At 42.6% G+C, this 23,055-nt stretch overlaps 1 protein-coding gene across 1 annotated transcript in view; it reads left to right on the forward strand.

The window, feature by feature from the left end:
* Window positions 1–1,880: 1,880 nt before the first annotated feature.
* LOC128693889 (uncharacterized) overlaps window positions 1,881–23,055 on the forward strand; it is a 40,416-nt gene continuing 19,241 nt past the window's right edge. Inside the window, exons 1-4 of the mRNA XM_070079868.1 lie at window positions 1,881–1,887; window positions 7,879–7,932; window positions 15,846–16,096; window positions 19,476–19,544. Of these exons, the coding sequence (XP_069935969.1) occupies window positions 7,905–7,932; window positions 15,846–16,096; window positions 19,476–19,544 (348 nt within the window). The 5' untranslated portion in view covers window positions 1,881–1,887; window positions 7,879–7,904. The remainder of the gene's footprint in view (window positions 1,888–7,878; window positions 7,933–15,845; window positions 16,097–19,475; window positions 19,545–23,055) is intronic.

Here is a 23,055-nt window from a genome sequence, read left to right on the forward strand (position 1 = left end):
AGGGATTTGAGGATGTAGATCATGGTAATGAATATGATATTGAGTATATGGACTTTAATAAGGCTTTTGACAGGGTCCCACATCAGAGACTATTGAGGAAAATTAAGGCACTTGGAAAAGCAGGAGAAATTGTTTCCTGAATAGAGGCATGGTTGACAAATAGGCACCAGAGAGTTTGTATAAATGGAGAGATCAGAGTGGGGAAGCGTCACGAACAGTGTTCCACAGGGGTCAGTGTTGGGCCCCTTGTTGTTCACAATCTACATAAACGACATAGATGAGGGCATAAAGAGCGACATCAGCAAGTTTGCCGATGACACCAAAATAGGCCGTCGAATTCATTTTGACGAGGACACTAGAGCATTCCAAGATGATTTGAATAGACTGATGCAGTGGTCGGAGAAGTGGCAGATGCAGTTTAATATAGACAAATGCAAAGTTCTAAATGTTGGACAGGACAATAACCATGCCACATATGAACTAAATAATGTAGATCTTAATATTACGGATTGCGAAAAAAGTTTTAGGAGTTCTGGTTAGCAGTAATCTGAAACCAAGACAACAGTGCATAAATGTTCACAGTAAAGGACCTGCCTAGTATGGGCCAGCAGGCCTCCTGCAGTGTTCCTCCTTTCTTATGTTCTTATGTTCTTATATTCTTAAAGCTAACAGAATCCTTGGCTTCATATCAAGAAGCATAAATACTATGAGTCCTCAGGTTGTTCTTCAACTCTATATATCCTTGGTTAGGACTCATTTAGATTATGCTGCTCAGTTTTGATCACCGTATTACAGAATGGATATAAATGCTCTGGAAAACGTACAAAGGTGGATGACTAAGTTGATCCCATGTATCAGAAATCTTCTCTATGAGGATAGACTGAGGGCCCGGAATCTGCACTCTCCAGAAAGGCGTAGAATTAGGGGGGATATGATTGAGGTGTATAAATGGAAGACAGGAATAAATAAAGGGGATGTAAATAGCGTGCTGAAAATATCTAGCCTAGACAGGACTCGCAGCAATGGTTTTAAGTTGGAAAAATTCAGATTCAGGAAGGATATAGGAAAGCACTGGTTTGGTAATAGAGTTGTGGATGAGTGGAACAAACTTCCGAGTGCAATTATAGAGGCTAAAACGTTGTGTGGTTTTAAAAATAGGTTAGATAAATACATGAGTGGGTGTGATTAGCTTGTGCTACTGTGTCATTTGCCGTGTTTCTTCCTTAAGTGAATGTGACCTGACCTGACTAGGTTGGGTGCATTGGCTTAAGCCGGTTAGAGACTTGGACCTGCCTCGCATGGATCAGTAGGCCTGCTGCAGTGTTCCTTCTTTCTTATGTTCTTATGCACAAACAAGTATGGTTCATGCAAAAACAAGTATGGTTCATGTACAAACAGGTATGGTTCATGTACAAACAAGTATGTTTCATATACAAACAAGTAAGAACTAACAATAAAGATGACAGAGGCTACACTAAGTGGTTACAGAGACAATCACACTAAAACACATCAATATTCAGTCGTGTTCATCCAATACAATATCCTGAAGGAGCTAAAATCGATCACGATAAAACACAGAGATCGGAAATACTTGTCCGGCCGTAAGTGGTCTCCTGGTTTTAACTCGGACTCCAAACTTAATCTCTCCGACCAGCGGAAAGAACTCTAGCTCCTGTTCCCGCTGATGATGCGTCCTCTGAGCATGTGCGTCGACTACACTGTAGCGGTATATTAGCTCAGACACCAAATTTCATCCTCACTGTCGATCCAGCTTTTCCAGACGACAAAGGCATCCTTCTCTATATGGTGGTAGGTATATCTATAATAGGTATCCGTCTCTATATGGTGGCAAGTTTATCTATAAAAGGTATCCCTCTCTATATGGTGGTATCCCTCTCAGTATTGAGGGTGTGTAAGAGGGAGTCAATATTGTGTGTGTAAGAGGGAGTCAGTATTGTGTGTGAGAGTCAGTATTGAGGTATCTCGAGGGGACATGAATCTCTAAAGGGGCATTAGTAATTTAGTAACTTTAAAGGGGCAGTATCAACTGAGTATATTTGAGTAAATAACTTATTGTGTATTTTTAGGTGGAATCAGTAAAACAAAAAAGTCTTCAGTGCGTACCAGTAGCTGGGTATGTCTACTGGGTATCAGTAGCTGGGTATGTCTACTGGGTATCAGTAGCTGGGTGTCTACTGGGTATCAGTAGCTGGGTGTGTCTACTGGGTGACAGTAGCTGGGTATGTCTACTGAGTATCAGTAGCTGGGTATGTCTACTGGGTATATTTAAGGAATATAATCATTAGCGTAAACACAGATATTTGTGGTATAAACCTTTGTAATAAATACCGACAAGTTGGTTTAGAAAGACACGTAAGCAAACACTATAACATATTTATTAGAAAACGTTTCGGTCCTGGGACCTTGATCACTAATCGCCGTCACCGACACTATAGAACGCAACACTGGAAACTACAAAATTTCAAAAACATTGGCATACATGATACTTAAGCAGCACCAACCCAACAACACAGGAGTCACATGATTTCATCGTCTACCCGTCCTCATCATAGGTAGAGGTTGTTTTGATAAGGACCTGCCTCGCATGGGCCAGTAGGCCTTCTACAGTGTTCCTCCATTCTTATGTTCTTATGACATTCCTCAGGTCACTGACTTTCTTGGGTTATCCTGGGTGGCTAACCCTCCGGGGTTAAAAATCCGAACGAAATCTTATCTTATCTTATCTTATCACGTGCGTCACATCTCACTCTCCGCCTATATATATAATGTCTTTCTACCTCTGTATGTTAGAAGTGATCAAGGTCCCAGGACCGAAACGTTTTCTAATAAATATGTTATAGTGTTTGCTTACGTGTCTTTCTAAACCAACAGATATTTGTACGTAACTTTGAAAGTTAAACACACATCACGTAATCAACTCATATATTTGTTGATATGATAATGTTTATATATAAAACTAACAAGTTGACATGTAAGACGCATATAGAAAAGCTTAGGTGTCTTTATTTCCAAACTTTTCGCCTACACAGTAGGCTTCTTCAGTCGAATACAGAGGAGACAGCAGAAGCAGTAGAAATGTAAACACTGTCTAATGAGTATATCACCATCGAAGACGTATCTCTGAGGTGGTCAGTCCCTCAGCCTGGACAACACTGGAGCAGAATTCTTCTTTAGGCTGAGGGACTGACTCCCCTCAAAACTACTTCTTTGCTTCTGCTGACTCCTCTGCATTCGACTGAAGAAGCCTACTCTCTAGGTGAAACATTTTGTAATTAATATACCTAACTATTGCACAGGAGTCTTACTTTTAATTATAATTGTTATATAACAAATAGATCAATTTACATTGTGTGATGCAGAGCTGCGAGTGTTGGAAGTACCAGACAGTGAGTAACATCCTCCCGTACTTAACACTCCAGGTATCTCCCTCAGTGAATAACATCCTCCCGTACTTAACACTCCAGGTATCTCCCTCAGTGAGTAACATCCTCCCGTACTTAACACTACAGGTATCTCCCTCAGTGAGTAACATCCTCCCGTACTTAACACTCCAGGTATCTCCCTCAGTGAATAACATCCTCCCGTACTTAACACTCCAGGTATTTCCCTCAGTGAATAACATCCTCCCGTACTTAACACTCCAGGTATCTCCCTCAGTGAATAACATCCTCCCGTACTTAACACTCCAGGTATCTCCCTCAGTGAATAACATCCTCCCGTACTTAACACTCCAGGTATCTCCCTCAGTGAATAACATCCTCCCGTACTTAACACTCCAGGTATCTCCCTCAGTGAATAACATTCTCCTCCCGTACTTAACACTCCAGGTATCTCCCTCAGTGAATAACATCCTCCCGTACTTAACACTCCAGGTATCTCCCTCAGTGAATAACATCCTCCCGTACTTAACACTCCAGGTATCTCCCTCAGTGAATAACATCCTCCCGTACTTATCACTACAGGTATCTCCCTCAGTGAATAACATCCTCCCGTACTTAACACTACAGGTACCTCCCTCAGTGAATAACATCCTGCCATACTTAACACTCCAGGTATCTCCCTCAGTGAATAACATCCTGCCATACTTAACACTCCAGGCATCTCCCTCAGTGAATAACATCCTCCCGTACTTAACACTCCAGGTATCTCCCTCAGTGAATAACATCCTCCCGTACTTAACACTCCAGGTATCTCCCTCAGTGAATAACATCCTCCCGTAATTAACACTCCAGGTATCTCCCTCAGTGAATAACATCCTCCCGTACTTAACACTCCAGGAATCTCCCTCAGTGAATAACATCCTCCCGTACTTAACACTCCAGGTATCTCCCTCAGTGAATAACATCCTCCCGTACTTAACACTCCAGGTATCTCCCTCAGTGAATAACATCCTCCCGTACTTAACACTCCAGGTATCTCCCTCAGTGAATAACATCCTCCCGTACTTAACACTACAGGTATCTCCCTCAGTGAATAACATCCTCCCGTACTTATCACTACAGGTATCTCCCTCAGTGAATAACATCCTCCCGTACTTAACACTACAGGTACCTCCCTCAGTGAATAACATCCTGCCATACTTAACACTCCAGGTATTTCCCTCAGTGAATAACATCCTGCCATACTTAACACTCCAGGCATCTCCCTCAGTGAATAACATCCTCCCGTACTTAACACTCCAGGTATCTCCCTCAGTGAATAACATCCTCCCGTACAGGTATCTCCCTCAGTGAATAACATCCTCCCGTACTTAACACTCCAGGTATCTCCCTCAGTGAGTAACATCCTCCCGTACTTAACACTCTAGGTATTTCCCTCAGTGAGTAACATCCTCCCGTACTTAACACTCCAGGTATCTCACTCAGTGAATAACATCCTGCCATACTTAACACTCCAGGTATCTCCCTCAGTGAATAACATCCTGCCATACTTAACACTCCAGGTATCTCCCTCAGTGAATAACATCCTGCCATACTTAACACTCCAGGTATCTCCCTCAGTGAATAACATCCTCCCGTACTTAACACTCCAGGTATCTCCCTCAGTGAATAACATCCTCCCGTACAGGTATCTCCCTCAGTGAATAACATCCTCCCGTACTTAACACTCCAGGTCTCTCACTCAGTGAGTAACATCCTCCCTTACTTAACACTACAGGTATCTCCCTCAGGGAATAACATCCTGCCATACTTAACACTCCAGGTATCTCTCTCAGTGAATAACATCCTGCCATACTTAACACTCCAGGTACCTCCCTCAGTGAATAACATCCTCCTGTACTTAACACTACAGGTATCTCCCTCAGTGAATAACATCCTCCCGTACTTAACACTCCAGGTACCTCCTTCAGTGAATAACATCCTCCCGTACTTAACACTCCAGGTATCTCACTCAGTGAATAACATCCTCCCGTACTTAACACTCCAGGTACCTTCCTCTGTGAATAACATCCTCCCGTACTTAACACTCCAGGTATCTCCCTCAGTGAATAACATCCTCCCGTACTTAACACTACAGGTATCTATCTCAGTGAATAACATCCTCCCGTACTTAACACTCCAGGTATCTCCCTCTGTGAATAACATCCTCCCGTACTTAACACTACAGGTATCTCCATCAGTGAATAACATCCTCCCGTACTTAACACTACAGGTATCTCCCTCAGTGAATAACATCCTCCCGTACTTAACACTACAGGTACCTCCCTGAGTGAATAACATCATGCCATACTTAACACTCCAGGTATCTCACTCAGTGAATAACATCATGCCATACTTAACACTCCAGGTATCTCACTCAGTGAATAACATCCTGCCATACTTAACACTCCAGGTATCTCCCTCTGTGAATAACATCCTGCCATACTTAACACTCCAGGTACCTCCCTGAGTGAATAACATCATGCCATACTTAACACTCCAGGTATCTCTCTCAGTGAATAACATCCTGCCATACTTAACACTCCAGGTATCTCCCTTAGTGAATAACATCCTGCCATACTTAACACTCCAGGTATCTCCCTCTGTGAATAACATCCTGCCATACTTAACACTCCAGGTATCTCCCTCAGTGAATAACATCCTGCCATACTTAACACTCCAGGTATCTCCCTCTGTGAATAACATCCTGCCATACTTAACACTCCAGGTATCTCACTCAGTGAATAACATCATGCCATACTTAACACTCCAGGTATCTCACTCAGTGAATAACATCCTGCCATACTTAACACTCCAGGTATCTCCCTCTGTGAATAACATCCTGCCATACTTAACACTCCAGGTACCTCCCTGAGTGAATAACATCATGCCATACTTAACACTCCAGGTATCTCTCTCAGTGAATAACATCCTGCCATACTTAACACTCCAGGTATCTCCCTCAGTGAATAACATCCTGCCATACTTAACACTCCAGGTATCTCCCTCTGTGAATAACATCCTGCCATACTTAACACTCCAGGTATCTCCCTCAGTGAATAACATCCTGCCATACTTAACACTCCAGGTATCTCCCTCAGTGAATAACATCCTGCCATACTTAACACTCCAGGTATCTCTCGCAGTGAATAACATCCTGCCATACTTAACACTCCAGGTATCTCCCTCAGTGAATAACATCCTGCCATACTTAACACTCCAGGTATCTCTCTCAGTGAATAACATCCTGCCATACTTAACACTCCAGGTATCTCCCTCAGTGAATAACATCCTGCCATACTTAACACTCCAGGTATCTCCTTGAGTGAATAACATCTTGCCATACTTAACACTCCAGGTATCTCCCTCAGTGAATAACATCCTGCCATACTTAACACTCCAGGTATCTCCCTCAGTGAATAACATCCTGCCATACTTAACACTCCAGGTATCTCTCTCAGTGAATAACATCCTGCCATACTTAACACTCCAGATATCTCCCTCAGTGAATAACATCCTGCCATACTTAACACTCCAGGTATCTCCCTGAGTGAATAACATCCTACCATACTTAACACTCCAGGTATCTCCCTCAGTTAATAACATCCTGCCATACTTAACACTCCAGGTATCTCCCTCAGTGAATAACATCCTACCATACTTAACACTCCAGGTATCTCCCTGAGTGAATAACATCCTACCATACTTAACACTCCAGGTATCTCTCTCAGTGAATAACATCCTGCCATACTTAACACTCCAGGTATCTCCCTGAGTGAATAACATCCTACCATACTTAACACTCCAGGTATCTCCCTGAGTGAATAACATCCTACCATACTTAACACTCCAGGTATCTCCCTGAGTGAATAACATCCTGCCATACTTAACACTCCAGGTATCTCCCTCAGTTAATAACATCCTGCCATACTTAACACTCCAGGTATCTCCCTCAGTGAATAACATCCTGCCATACTTAACACTCCAGGTATCTCCCTCTGTGAATAACATCCTGCCATACTTAACACTCCAGGTATCTCCCTCTGTGAATAACATCCTACCATACTTTACACTCCAGGTATCTCCCTGAGTGAATAACATCCTGCCATACTTAACACTCCAGGTATCTCCCTCAGTTAATAACATCCTGCCATACTTAACACTCCAGGTATCTCCCTCAGTGAATAACATCCTGCCATACTTAACACTATAGGTATCTCCCTCTGTGAATAACATCCTGCCATACTTAACACTCCAGGTATCTCCCTCAGTGAATAACATCCTACCATACTTAACACTCCAGGTATCTCCCTGAGTGAATAACATCCTGCCATACTTAACACTCCAGGTATCTCCCTCAGTTAATAACATCCTGCCATACTTAACACTCCAGGTATCTCCCTCAGTGAATAACATCCTGCCATACTTAACACTCCAGGTATCGCCATCAACCTTCTCCAAGTGATGTCGTTTCCTTCACTTCTTTTCACAGGTAATATTTATCTGAGCTTGATGAATGAAACACTTGTGTAACACATGGGAATCTTTATTGTGGAAACGTTTCGCCAGTTCAGTGGTTTCTTCAGTCCAATAGAGAAATGAACGGTAGAATATGAGAAGTTTGAGGTAATCAGTCCCTCAGCCTAGGATCCATGTGTTGAGTCCATCAGTCTTGATCAAATTGCGAACACTAGACTGATGGACTGAACACATAGACTACAGGCTGAGGGACTGATTACCCCAAACACCTCCTCATCTTCCACCATTCTTCTCTGTATTTGACTGAAGAAGTTAATAAAGATTCCCAAAAGTTGCCCGAGTGTCTGAATCTTATTTTGAGCTTTTCTTATTTTTGTTCTTATTGATGCTGAGGTTTTATTCAGAAAATAAGAGATAGTGATGACCAGACTTCCGTAGTGATGACCAAATTCCACAGTGATGACCAGACTTCCATAGTGATAACCAGACTTCCGTAGTGATAACCAGACTTCCATAGTGTTGACCAGACTTCCATAGTGTTGACCAGACTTCCGTAGTGATAACCAGACTTCCGTAGTGATGACCAAACTTCCACAGTGATGACCAGACTTCCATAGTGATAACCAGACTTCCATAGTGATAACCAGACTTCCGTAGTGATAACCAGACTTCCATAGTGTTGACCAGACTTCCATAGTGTTGACCAGACTTCCGTAGTGATAACCAGACTTCCGTAGTGATGACCAGACTTCCGTAGTGATAACCAGACTTCCATAGTGTTGACCAGACTTCCATAGTGTTGACCAGACTTCCGTAGTGATAACCAGACTTCCGTAGTGATGACCAGACTTCCATAGTGTTGACCAGACTTCCATAGTGTTGACCAGACTTCCATAGTGATGACCAGACTTCCGTAGTGATAACCAGACTTCCATAGTGTTGACCAGACTTCCATAGTGTTGACCAGACTTCCATAGTGTTGACCAGACTTCCATAGTGTTGACCAGACTTCCATAGTGTTGACCAGACTTCCATAGTGATGACCAGACTCTCATAGTGATGACCAGACTCTCATAGTGATGACCAGACTCTCATAGTGATGACCAGACTTCCGTAGTGATGACCAGACTTCCATAGTGATGACCAGACTTCCGTAGTGATGACCAGACTTCCATAGTGTTGACCAGACTTCCGTAGTGATAACCAGACTTCCGTAGTGATGACCAGACTTCCATAGTGTTGACCAGACTTCCATAGTGTTGACCAGACTTCCATAGTGATGACCAGACTTCCGTAGTGATAACCAGACTTCCATAGTGTTGACCAGACTTCCATAGTGTTGACCAGACTTCCATAGTGTTGACCAGACTTCCATAGTGTTGACCAGACTTCCATAGTGTTGACCAGACTTCCATAGTGATGACCAGACTCTCATAGTGATGACCAGACTCTCATAGTGATGACCAGACTCTCATAGTGATGACCAGACTTCCGTAGTGATAACCAGACTTCCATAGTGATGACCAGACTTCCGTAGTGTTGACCAGACTTCCATAGTGATGACCAGACTTCCGTAGTGATAACCAGACTTCCGTAGTGATAACCAGACTTCCGTAGTGATAACCAGACTTCCATAGTGTTGACCAGACTTCCATAGTGATGACCAAACTTCCATAGTGATGACCAGACTTCCATAGTGATGACCAGACTCCAATAGTGATGACCAGACTTCCATAGTGTTGACCAGACTTCCATAGTGTTGACCAGACTTCCATAGTGTTGACCAGACTTCCATAGTGTTGACCAGACTTCCATGGTGTTGACCAGACTTCCTTAGTGATGACCAGACTCCCATAGTGATGACAAAACTTCCATAGTGTTGACCAGACTTCCATAGTGTTGACCAGACTTCCATAGTGTTGACCAGACTTCCATAGTGTTGACCAGACTTCCATAGTGTTGACCAGACTTCCATAGTGATGACCAGACTTCCATAGTGATGACAAAACTTCCATACTGTTGACCAGACTTCCATAGTGTTGACCAGACTTCCATAGTGTTGACCAGACTTCCATAGTGTTGACCAGACTTCCATAGTGTTGACCAGACTTCCATAGTGTTGACCAGACTTCCATAGTGATGACCAGACTTCCATAGTGTTGACCAGACTTCCATAGTGATGACCAGACTTCCATAGTGTTGACCAGACTTCCATAGTGATGACCAGACTTCCATAGTGTTGACCAGACTTCCATAGTGTTGACCAGACTTCCATAGTGATGACCAGACTTCCATAGTGTTGACCAGACTTCCATAGTGATGACCAGACTTCCATAGTGTTGACCAGACTTCCATAGTGTTGACCAGACTTCCAAAGTGTTGACCAGACTTCCATAGTGTTGACCAGACTTCCATAGTGTTGACCAGACTTCCTTAGTGATGACCAGACTTCCATAGTGTTGACCAGACTTCCATAGTGATGACAAAACTTCCATAGTGTTGACCAGACTTCCATAGTGTTGACCAGACTTCCTTAGTGATGACCAGACTTCCATAGTGTTGACCAGACTTCCATAGTGTTGACCAGACTTCCTTAGTGATGACCAGACTTCCATAGTGATGACCAGACTCCCATAGTGATGACCAGACTTCCATAGTGATGACCAGACTCCCATAGTGATGACAAGACTCCCATAGTGATGACCAGACTCCCATAGTGATGACCAGACTCCCATAGTGATGACAAGACTCCCATAGTGATGACCAGACTCCCATAGTGATGACCAGACTTCCATAGTGATGACCAGACTCCCATAGTTATGACCAAACTTCCATAGTGTTGACCAGACTTCCATAGTATTGACCAGACTTCCATAGTGTTGACCAGACTTCCTTAGTGATGAACAGACTTCCATAGTGATGACCAGACTCCCATAGTGATGACCAGACTTCCATAGTGATGACCAGACTTCCATAGTGATGACCAAACTTCCATAGTGATGACCAGACTCCCATAGTGATGACCAGACTTCCATAGTGATGACCAGACTTCCATAGTGATGACCAGACTTCCATAGTGATGATCAGACTCCCATAGTGATGATCTGACTCCCATAGTGATGACCAGATTCCCATAGTGATGACCAGACTCCCATAGTGATAACCAGACTTCCATAGTGATGACCAGACTTCCATAGTGATGACCAGACTTCCATAGTGATGACCAGACTTCCATAGTGATGACCAAACTTCCATAGTGATGACCAGACTCCCATAGTGATGACCAGACTCCCATAGTGATGATCTGACTCCCATAGTGATGACCAGATTCCCATAGTGATGACCAGACTCCCATAGTGATGATCTGACTCCCATAGTGATGACCAGACTCCCACAGTGATGATTTGACTCCCATAGTGATGACCAGACTCCCATAGTGATGACCAGACTCCCATAGTGATGACCAGACTCCAATAGTGATGACCAGACTCCCATAGTGATGAACAGACTCCCACAGTGATGACCAGACTCCCATAGTGATGACAAAACTCCCATAGTAATGATCAGATTCCCATAGTGATGACCAAACTCCCATAGTGATGACCAAACTCCCATAGTGATGATCAGACTCCCATAGTGATGATCTGACTCCCATAGTGATGATCTGACTCCCATAGTGATAATCAGACTCCCATAGCGATGATCTGACTCCCATAGTGATGACCAGACTCCTATAGTGATGACCAGACTCCCATAGTGATGATCTGACTCCCATAGTGATGAGTAGACTCCCATAGTGATGACCAAACTCCCATAGTGATGATCAGACTCCCATAGTGATGACCAGACTCCCATAGTGATGACCAAACTCCCATAGTGATGATCAGACTCCCATAGTGATGATCTGACTCCCATAGTGATGATCTGACTCCTATAGTGATAATCAGACTCCCATAGCGATGATCTGACTCCCATAGTGATGACCAGACTCCCGTAGTGATGACCAGACTTCCATAGTGATGTCCACAGACTCTCATAGTGATGACCACAGACTCCCACAGTGATGACCACAGACATCCACAGTGATGACCACAGACACCCACAGTGATGACCACAGACATCCACAGTGATAACCACAGATACCCACAGTGATTACCACAGACACCCACAGCGATGACCGCAGACACCCACAGTGATGACCACAGACTCCCACAGTGATGACCACAGACACCCACAGTGATGACCACAGACACCCACAGTGATGACCACAGACTCCCACAGTGATGACCACAGACTCTCACAGTGATGACCACAGACTCCCACAGTGATGACCAGAGACTCTCACAGTGATGACCACAGACTTCCACAGTGATGACCACTGACTCCCACAGTGATGCCCACAGACTCCCACAGTGATGATTATGGGAGTCTGACTATGGCAGCTGCTAAAAGACGAATATAATTGTTATCTTGTATGTCTATGGTACAGAGGAAAAATAGTTAAAATAATTATGTTAGTGCCTATTAAGAGTTAATATTATTTTTTGTGGGAGTTATTTTTGTGGGTTCTAATGATCAGCAGGTTTAGTTATAGGCCTGACTAGTCAGTGATTGAATTACAGGCCTGACTACTCTGTGATTGAATTATTACCCTGACTAGTCAGTGATTAAATTATTACCCTGACTAGTCAGTGATTGAATTATTACCCTGACTAGTCAGTGATTAAATTATTACCCTGAGTAGTTAGTGATTGAATTATTACCCCGACTAGTCAGTGATTGAATTATAGGCCTGACTACTCTGTGATTGAATTATTACCCTGACTAGTCAGTGATTAAATTATTACCCTGACTAGTCAGTGATTGAATTATTACCCTGACTAGTCAGTGATTGAATTATTATCCTGACTTGTCAGTGATTGAATTATAGGTCTGACTACTCTGTGATTGAATTATTACCCTGACTATTCAGTGATTGAATTATTATCCTGACTAGTCAGTGATTGAATTATAGGCCTGACTACTCTGTGATTGAATTATTACCATGACTAGCCAGTGATTGAATTATTACCCTGACTACTCAGTGATTGAATTATAGGCCTGACTACTTAGTGACTGAATTTAGGCCTGACTACTTAGTGATTGAATTATAAGCCTGACTACTTAGTGATTGAATTATAGGCCTGACTATTCAGTTATTGAATTACAGGCCTGACTACTTAGTGATTGAATTTTAGGCCTGACTACTTAGCAATTGAATTATAGGCCTGACTACTTAGTGATTGAATTATAGGCCTGACTACATAGTGATTGAATTATATGCCTGACTACTCACTGATTGAATTTTGGACCTGACTAGTCAGTGATTGAATTGTAGGCCTGACTAGTAAGTGATTGAATTATTGGCCTGACTACTCCGTGACTGAATTATAGGCCTGACTACTCAGTGATTGAATCATAGGCCTGACTAATCAGTGATTGAATTATTACCCTGACTAGTCAATGATTGAATTATTACCCAGATTAGTCAGTGATTGAATTATAGGCCTTTCTAATCAGTGATTGAATTATTGGCCTGACTAGTCAGTGATTGAATTATTATCCTGACTAGTCAGAGATTGAATTATTACCCTGACTAGTCAGTGATTAAATTTTGGACCTGACTAGTCAGTGATTGAATTATAGGCCTGACTACTCAGTGATTGAATTGTTGACCTGACTAGTCAGTGATTGAATTATAGGCCTGACTAGTCAGTGACTGAATTATAGGCCTGACTATTAAGGGATTGAATTGAAGACCTGACTAGTCTTTGATTGAATTATAGGCCTGACTAATCAGTGATTGAATTGTAGACCTGACTAGTCAGTGATTGAATTATTACCCAGATTAGTCAGTGATTGAATTATAGGCCTTTCTAGTCAGTGATCAAAGTATTGGCCTGACTTGTCAGTGATTGAATTATTACCCTGACTAGTCAATGATTGAATTATTACCCAGATTAGTCAGTGATTGAATTATAGGCCATTCTAATCAGTGATTGAATTATTGGCCTGACTAGTCAGTGATTGAATTATTATCCTTACTAGTCAGTGATTGAATTATTATCCTTACTAGTCAGTGATTAAATTGTGGACCTGACTAGTCAGTGATTGAATTATAGGCCTGACTAGTCAGTGACTGAATTATAGGCCTGACTATTCAGTGATTGAATTGAAGACCTGACTAGTCTTTGATTGAATTATTTCCCAGATTAGTCAGTGATTGAATTATAGGCCTTTCTAGTCAGTGATCGAATTATCTGCCTGACTTGTCAGATTGAATTATTACCCTGACTAGTCAGCATTTGAATTATTACCCTGATTAGTCAGTGATTGAATTATTACCCTGACTAGTCAATGATTAAATTGTGGACCTGACTAGTCAGTGATTGAATTACAGGCCTGACTACTCAGTGATTAAATTGTGGACCTGACTAGTCAGTGATTGAGTTATAGGCCTGACTAATCAGTGATTGAATTGTAGACCTGACTAGTCAGTGATTGAATTATTTGCCAGATTAGTCAGTGATTGAATTATAGGCCTTTCTAGTCAGTGATCGAATTATTGGCCTGACTAGTCAGTGATTGAATTATTACCCTGACTAGTCAGCATTTGAATTATTACCCTGATTAGTCAGTGATTGAATTATTACCCTGACTAGTCAGTGATTAAATTGTGGACCTGACTAGTCATTGATTGAATTACAGACCTGACTACTCAGTGATTAAATTGTGGACCTGACTAGTCAGTTATTGAATTATAACCCTGACTAGTCAGTGATTGAATTATAGGCCTGACTACTCAGTGATTGAATTGAAGACCTGACTAGTCTTTGATTGAATTATAGGCCCGACTAATCAGTGATTGAATTGAAGGCCTGACTAGTCTTTGATTGAATTATAGGCCTGACTACTCAGTGATTGAATTGTGGACCTGACCAGTCAGTGATTGAATTATAGGCCTGACTAGTCGGTGATTGAATTAGAATCCTGACTACTCAGTGACTGAATTGAAGACCTGACTAGTCATTGATTGAATTATAGGCCTGACTAATCAGTGATTGAATTGTAGACCTGACTAGTCAGTGATTGAATTATAGGCCTGGCTACTCAGTGATTGAATTGTAGACCCGACTAGTCAGTGATTGAATTATAGGCCTGACTAGTCAGTGATTGAATTGTAGACCTGACTAGTCAGTGATTGAATTATAGGCCTGACTACTCAGTGATTGAATTGTAGACCTGACTAGTCAGTGATTGAATTATAGGCATGACTAGTCAGTGATTGAATTATAGGCCTGACTAGTCAGTGATTGAATTATAGGCCTGACTAGTCAGTGATTGAATTGTAGACCTGACTAGTCAGTGATTGAATTACAGTTAATAGTCAGAAGACCGAGCCTCGTCGAATATCTGAACCTGTGTTTAGTGCTTAATGTAATTCAATATAACTATGAATGAGAGAAAGTAATGCAACATAATTATGAGACACCTAATGTAATGCAATATAACTATAATGAATGGAACACCTTGTGTAACAATTATAATGTTTATTGTGGAAGCATTTCTCCAGCCAGTGGCTTCTTTAGTCCTATGTAGAGATGAACGGTGGAAGACGAGAATTAGTTTGAGGTAATCAGTCCCTCAGCCTGGAGCTGATATGTTCATTCCATCAAAACTGATCAAGACTGATGGACTGAACACAACTCCCGGCTGAGGGACTGATTACCTCGAACCTTTCCTCACCCTCCACCGTTGTTGTTTGTATTAGACTGAAGAAGCCACTGGCCAGAGAAACGTTTCCACAACAAAGATTTACAAACGTTGTAAAAGTGTCTCAGTCTTCATGTGATCAGTTTCTGCACTATCTTCCTGGTACTTGTGTAGGTGTGATGGTGGTGGTGGCTGGTGTAGTGTGTAGTCAGGAGGACACCGTAGCAATAGTGACCATCCCAGAGGTCGCAGGTTACCTCACCAACCCCTGCCATCTGTTGTACCAGCGACACAACAACCAGGATGACAACCCTGACCCACTGGCGACCTTTGACCCACTGGTGACCTACGAACAGCTGCAGCAAGTTGCCCTCACTAACATCCACTTTGCTAACGTCTCGCTACTAGCCATTCAAGATATTTTGGTGAGTTACTGTCCTAATCTTCACTTTGGTAAAATCCTCCTTCTATTTCCCATTTCCTTACTAGTTCTCTTTTTTTTTCACCTTTTCTGCGATACATAGACGGGAAGGTTTGTGTTTGAGGACCAAAATAACGTTATAAGTCTTGCATGCGCCGGCTATTAGTGCATTGTTCCAGTCACCTTATTGTGTTATTCTCCCATACAAAGACAACTGAGAAGGATCAGATAAAATGTGCGAAGAAGGTAGGAGAGGAACTTACGAGAAATAGCCAATGAAAGAGAGTGCACCACTGAGCGATGTACACACTACATACAACAGAAGTGTAGAAATCATTGATTAAGCTAGATACATCAAAGGCAACGAGACCAGATAACATCTATTCGTCGATTCTGAGAGATGTAGCGGGAGAACTGTGGACTCGACCAGAGGTGTGGTACACAGTGAATATTTAACACGGGGCACGAACACGTAGCATAAAAGTACACATCAAAGTCACTGATATGTATTATAGCTCAAGGTGTGGAGAAGATTATCAGGAGAAGAATAGAAAATAATGTGTCCTGTAGCTCGGTTGGCAACTCTCCTCACGCACACTGAGTGTTCGTGGTTCAATCCCCTGCATTGCTGGGGATTGAACCGTGACACCTGCTGTCCCTGTTCACCTAGCAGTAAGTAGGTACCCGGGTGTTAGTAGACTGATGTGGGGTGGCATCCCAAAGGAAAAGATTATAAGGACCCAAATGGAAATAAGTCCTCGATGACGCACTGACTTTCTTGAGTTATCCTGGGTGGCTAACCCTCCTGGTTAAAATTTCCAACAAATCTTATCTTAATCACAAGCAAAAAAAAAAAAAAAAAAAAAACGGTTTTTGAGACAGCACATTTCGTCTCACGATATCGTAATAACATGATTATAAAGAAGCCAGGGAACGGGTGTTGTATGAACCCATGACATGTTAGTTTTAAATTTACAGGTCAGTGTGTTAACTACTGGGCCACCTGTCTCTAATATGATTCATACAACTAGCTGTGTTTCTATACACATAGGGAAGCTAGCGTGGGCCACCACTGTGGCCACAGATGATGGTTTTTACAGACGTATCTCACCCCACACGGCTGTGTGGTACTCAAGCTCAGCCTAGATGAGAAATCTTATTAGAACCAGCTGGCAGAGTGGTTAACACACTGGCATAGGAGTTTCAGGACTCACTCGTCATGCGTTCAAATCCCACTCGTTCCCTGGTCTGACTGGTGAATCTTGTATCACGAATATGGTCTGACTGGTGAATCTTGTCTCACGAATCTGGTCTGACTGGTGAATCTTGTCTCACGAATCTGGTCTGACTGGTAAATCTTGTCTCACGAATCTGGTCTGACTGGTAAATCTTGTCTCACGAATCTGGTCTGACTGGTAAATCTTGTCTCACGAATCTGGTCTGACTGGTAAATCTTGTCTCACGAATCTGCTAGAGTTCAATGGAAGGGTAATAAAAGTTAAACAGAAGTGAGAAGGCTGGGTGGATGGCACAGTGTTGCTGTAACAAAGCTTTAGATACAGAACCTCACAAGAGACTGGCAAATGTTAGAGAAAGTCAAGAATAACAGGAAAATTACTACAGAGGATCAGGAATAATTATCGGGAAGAAAACAACGCGTTATTGTCAGTGAGAAGTTGTCAGACTGGACTAATGTGATGAATGGGGTTCCGCAAGAATCAGTACATGGAACAACGTTGTTTCTTGTGTACGTAAACAACATGACGGATGGAATCAAGTCAGAGGTGTTATGTTTGTAGATGGTATGAAACTAATGAGAAGAAAACAGTCAGGAGCAGACCAGGAAAGACTACATCTGGACCTGGGTATTTTCTTTGATTGACAAGCTTCTGTTTAGTATACAACCTCAGCAAAGCAAATTTATGAAAATAGTGGATTGAGAAAGACGAGTAAAAAGAGAATACCAGAACACAAGAAGAGTGTACAGAAAAGTACAGCTCAAAATACACACAACTGAAAAAGAGGAGTAGAAATTACTGATCAAACTAGATATCTTAAAGGCAATAACACCAGATAACATCTCTCCGTGAATTCTGAGATAGAAAATGGAAGTGAGGCACTTGCAAATACAACATTGGAAAATAAAAAGAACGCAAGAAAGGAAGAGCACCGCGGCAAGCCTACTGGCCCAAAGCTTCTAACAAAAATATTTGCCCAGGAACCTCAACGAGGAGGCATTTACAACACTATTCACGTTAAAAGTCAGCCCCATCTTCGATAATGCAACGCCAGTGTGGAACCTGCCTTTGATAATGTATACATAGAAGCTGGAAAGAGGTCAGAGGCTTAACAGCGATACTAGTCTCATGTCTGAGGGATATGAGGAGTGATGACAGGCTGGAGGAGTTCAACCTAACCCCACTAGAGGACAGAAATATCAGAGATGACACGATTATAACACAAAATTGTGAGAGGAATTGATAAGACGGACAGGAAGAGTCTGATCGTGAGACGGGTCTTACGTACGAGAAGACAGCTGGTGTGATCGTGAGACGGGTCTTACGTACGAGAAGACAGCTGGTGTGATCGTGAGACGGGTCTTACGTACGAGAAGACAGCTGGTGTGATCGTGAGGCGGGTCTTACGTACGTGAAGACAGCTGGTGTGATCGTGAGACGGGTCTTACGTACGTGAAGACAGCTGGTGTGATCGTGAGACGGGTCTTACGTACGTGAAGACACAGCTGGTAGTTAAAAAAAAATAGATGAGTCACGGGATGTTAGGAAATACTTCTTTAGCCATCAAGGGTTAAGGAAGATGAACAACTTAGACAGTGAAGGGGAAATGCAGGATTATGAATGCCTTTAAAAAGAGGCATGATAATGTCCTTTCAGCCTGGAGAAAGTGAACCCGATAGTGACAAGAACTGCGAGGCCAGGATCAACTTTTACATCATCCTCTGTGGTTACAAGGTTTTAACAAAGTTCTTGAGATAGCTTGCTGCTGTGGTTCAACCACAGAAAACAGAAACACAAACGGGTAAAGAATCTGATTCACGAAATCGTAATGACACGATTGCAAACAAACCATACCACGGGCGGGGATAGAACCCGCGATCAGAGTCTCAAAACTCCAGACCCTTGCTTCGTCAGCACAAAGTCATGCAAGCACCTCAACTCTTCTGTTTTGTGTGTTCTCATCACCTTGCTACCTAATATCTCATCGATCAAGAATGTTTTGATCGTAAAATTCTGTAAATTTCCGAAGCACTGATGTTAACTAGCCAACCATTGTGAGTTTCACGCTGAGATGTAGCCGTCTGTAAACTCTGTAATGATATATCTCTCTCTCCCTCTCACTCTATCACTCTCTCTCTCTCACAGGATAATGAGTGCAACACACCTTTCACTCTCAACACTCTGCCACCAGTTCCCTTCATCACTGGTGTACAGGTGAGTGACGGAAATAATGTATGTTACAAGACTTATTTCTTGATGTTGTCTGCTGGTCTCACTGTCTGCTGGTCTGCTGGTCTCTCTGTCTGCTGGTCTCTCTGTCTGCTGGTCTGCTGGTCTCACCATTATTACAATTATATTTATATATTTTTTATTATGAACGTATTTATTTTATATGCATACGAAGGCCTAAGCCATTATGAGTCACTGACAAAATGGGTCAGGCAAGGTGGCCCTGTGGCCTGGCTGCCAAAGCTCCCGCTTCACACACGGAGGGCCTGGGTTCGATTCCCGGCGGGGTAGAAACATTTCGACGCGTTTCTTTACACCTGTCGTCCTGTTCATCTAGCAGCAAGTAGGTACCTGGGTGTTAGTCGACTGGTGTGGGTGGCATCCTGGGGGACAAGACTGAGGACCACAATGGAAATAAGACAGACAGTCCTCGATGACGCATTGACATTTTTTAGGTTATCCTGGGTGGCTAACCCTTCGGGATTAAAAATCCGAACGAAATCTTATCTTATCCTCCGTGCTCTAATCCCAATAAACAATAATCTTCCGAGAAAAGGGTAATTCAGATCCCCGGGAGACTTGTTAGCTGGAAGCTGCTCCATGTTGACGTCATTTATACGTTACTTACCTTAGAATATCAAAAATGGAGCACTTTTAAAGGCCCATCTGACTGTTTTAATCAATGGTTTATGCCATTTTTCTGGAGCCATTTCTAGAAGTACAATACTGTGTATGGAGACAATATAGGTGTCCAGAGCTTTACAATCAACGTAGGTCAAATAATCTCTTAAACTGATTCATGAAATTTTAATAACAAACAAACCAGGGATCAAGCCCTGATCCACCACGAGGCCTGGTCATGGACCGGGCCGCGGGGGCCTTGACCCCCTCAACTCTCTCCAGGTATACTCCAGGAAACCCATGGAAAATAAGTCCAAAAAATCACAAGCCGACCCGTTCCCTGATTTATTTAACTTCTGTGTGCACCACCTGTGTGTACCACCTGTGTGTACCACCTGTGTGTGCCATCTGTGTGCACCACCTGTGTGTACCACCTGTGTGTACCACCTGTGTGTGCCATCAGTGTGCACCACCTGTGTGCACCACCTGCGTGTACCACCTGTGAGTACCACCTGTGTGTACCACCTGTGTGTACCACCTGTGTGTACCACGCAGTGGTACACGCAGGTGGTTCACTGTGGTTCACAGGTGGTTCATAGGTGGTGATGTGTATCATCAATATGATGATGTGTATCATCAATGTGATGATGTGTATCATCAATGTGATGCTGTGTATCATCAATGTGATGCTGTGTATCATCAATGTGATGATGTGTATCATCAATGTGATGATGTGTATCATCAATGTGATGATGTGTATCATCAATGTGATGATGTGTATCATCAATGTGATGATGTGTATCATCAATGTGATGATGTGTATCATCAATGTGATGATGTGTATCATCAATGTGATGATGTGTATCATCAATGTGATCATGTATACCATCAATGTGATGCTGTGTATCATCAATGTGATGATGTGTATCATCAATGTGATGATGTGTATCATCAATGTGATGATGTGTATCATCAATGTGATGATGTGTATCATCAATGTGATGATGTGTATCATCAATATGATGCTGTGTATCATCAATGTGATGATGTGTATCATCAATGTGATGATGTATATCATCAATGTGATGATGTGTATCATCAATGTGATGATGTGTATCATCAATGTGATCATGTATACCATCAATGTGATGCTGTGTATCATCAATGTGATGATGTATATCATCAGTGTGATGCTGTGTATCATCAATGTGATGATGTGTATCATCAATGTGATGCTCTGTATCATCAATATGATGCTGTGCATCATCAATGTGATGCTGTGTATCATCAATGTGATGCTGTGTATCATCAATGTGATGATGTGTATCATCAATGTGATGCGGTGTATCATCAATATGATGCTGTGCATCATCAATGTGATGCTGTGCATCATCAATGTGATGCTGTGTATCATCAATGTGATGATGTGTATCATCAATATGATGCTGTGCATCATCAATGTGATGCTGTGTATCATCAATGTGATGCTGTGTATCATCAATGTGATGATGTGTATCATCAATGTGATGATGTGTATCATCAATGTGATGATGTGTATCATCAATGTGATGATGTGTATCATCAATGTGATGCTGTGTATCATCAATGTGATGATGTGTATCATCAATGTGATGCTGTGTATCATCAATATGATGCTGTGCATCATCAATGTGATGCTGTGTATCATCAATATGATGCTGTGCATCATCAATGTGATGCTGTGTATCATCAATGTGATGATGTGTATCATCAATGTGATGATGTGTATCATCAATGTTATGCTGTGTATCATCAATATGATGATGTGTATCATCAATGTTATGCTGTGTATCATCAATGTGATGCTGAGTATCATCAACGTAGGTAAGTAAGACACAGGCGTAACAGTTGGGAATCCTACGTTCTTGCCTCTACTGGTGCACCGCGACTCTCGTGGTGTCTTCCTGACTTCTCACCTTCACCTTGTGGTGTCTTCCTGACTTCTCACCTTCACCTTGTGGTGTCTTCCTGACTTCTCACCTTCACCTTGTGGTGTCTTCCTGACTTCTCACCTTCACCTTGTGGTGTCTTCCTGACTTCTCACCTTCACCTTGTGGTGTCTTCCTGACTTCTCACCTTCACCTTGTGGTGTCTTCCTGACTTCTCACCTTCACCTTGTGGTGTCTTCCTGACTTCTCACCTTCACCTTGTGGTGTCTTCCTGACTTCTCACCTTCACCTTGTGGTGTCTTCCTGACTTCTCACCTTCACCTTGTGGTGTCTTCCTGACTTCTCACCTTCACCTTGTGGTGTCTTCCTGACTTCTCACCTTCACCTTGTGATATCTTCCTGACTTCTCACCTTCACCTTGTGGTGTCTTCCTGACTTCTCACCTTCACCTTGTGGTGTCTTCCTGACTTCTCACCTTCACCTTGTGGTGTCTTCCTGACTTCTCACCTTCACCTTGTGGTGTCTTCCTGACTTCTCACCTTCACCTTGTGGTGTCTTCCTGACTTCTCACCTTCACCTTGTGGTGTCTTCCTGACTTCTCACCTTCACCTTGTGGTATCTTCCTGACTTCTCACCTTCACCTTGTGATATCTTCCTGACTTCTCACCTTCACCTTGTGGTGTCTTCCTGACTTCTCACGTTCACCTTGTGGTGTCTTCCTGACTTCTCACCTTCACCTTGTGGTGTCTTCCTGACATCTCACCTTCACCTTGTGGTGTCTTACTGACTTCTCACCTTCACCTTGTGGTGTCTTCCTGACTTCTCACCTTCACCTTGTGGTGTCTTCCTGACTTCTCACCTTCACCTTGTGGTGTCTTCCTGACTTCTCACCTTCACCTTGTGATATCTTCCTGACTTCTCACCTTCACCTTGTGGTGTCTTCCTGA

Source organism: Cherax quadricarinatus, unplaced genomic scaffold (assembly GCF_038502225.1).
Source record: "Cherax quadricarinatus isolate ZL_2023a unplaced genomic scaffold, ASM3850222v1 Contig31, whole genome shotgun sequence".
In the NCBI taxonomy this organism is placed as follows: domain Eukaryota; kingdom Metazoa; phylum Arthropoda; class Malacostraca; order Decapoda; family Parastacidae; genus Cherax; species Cherax quadricarinatus.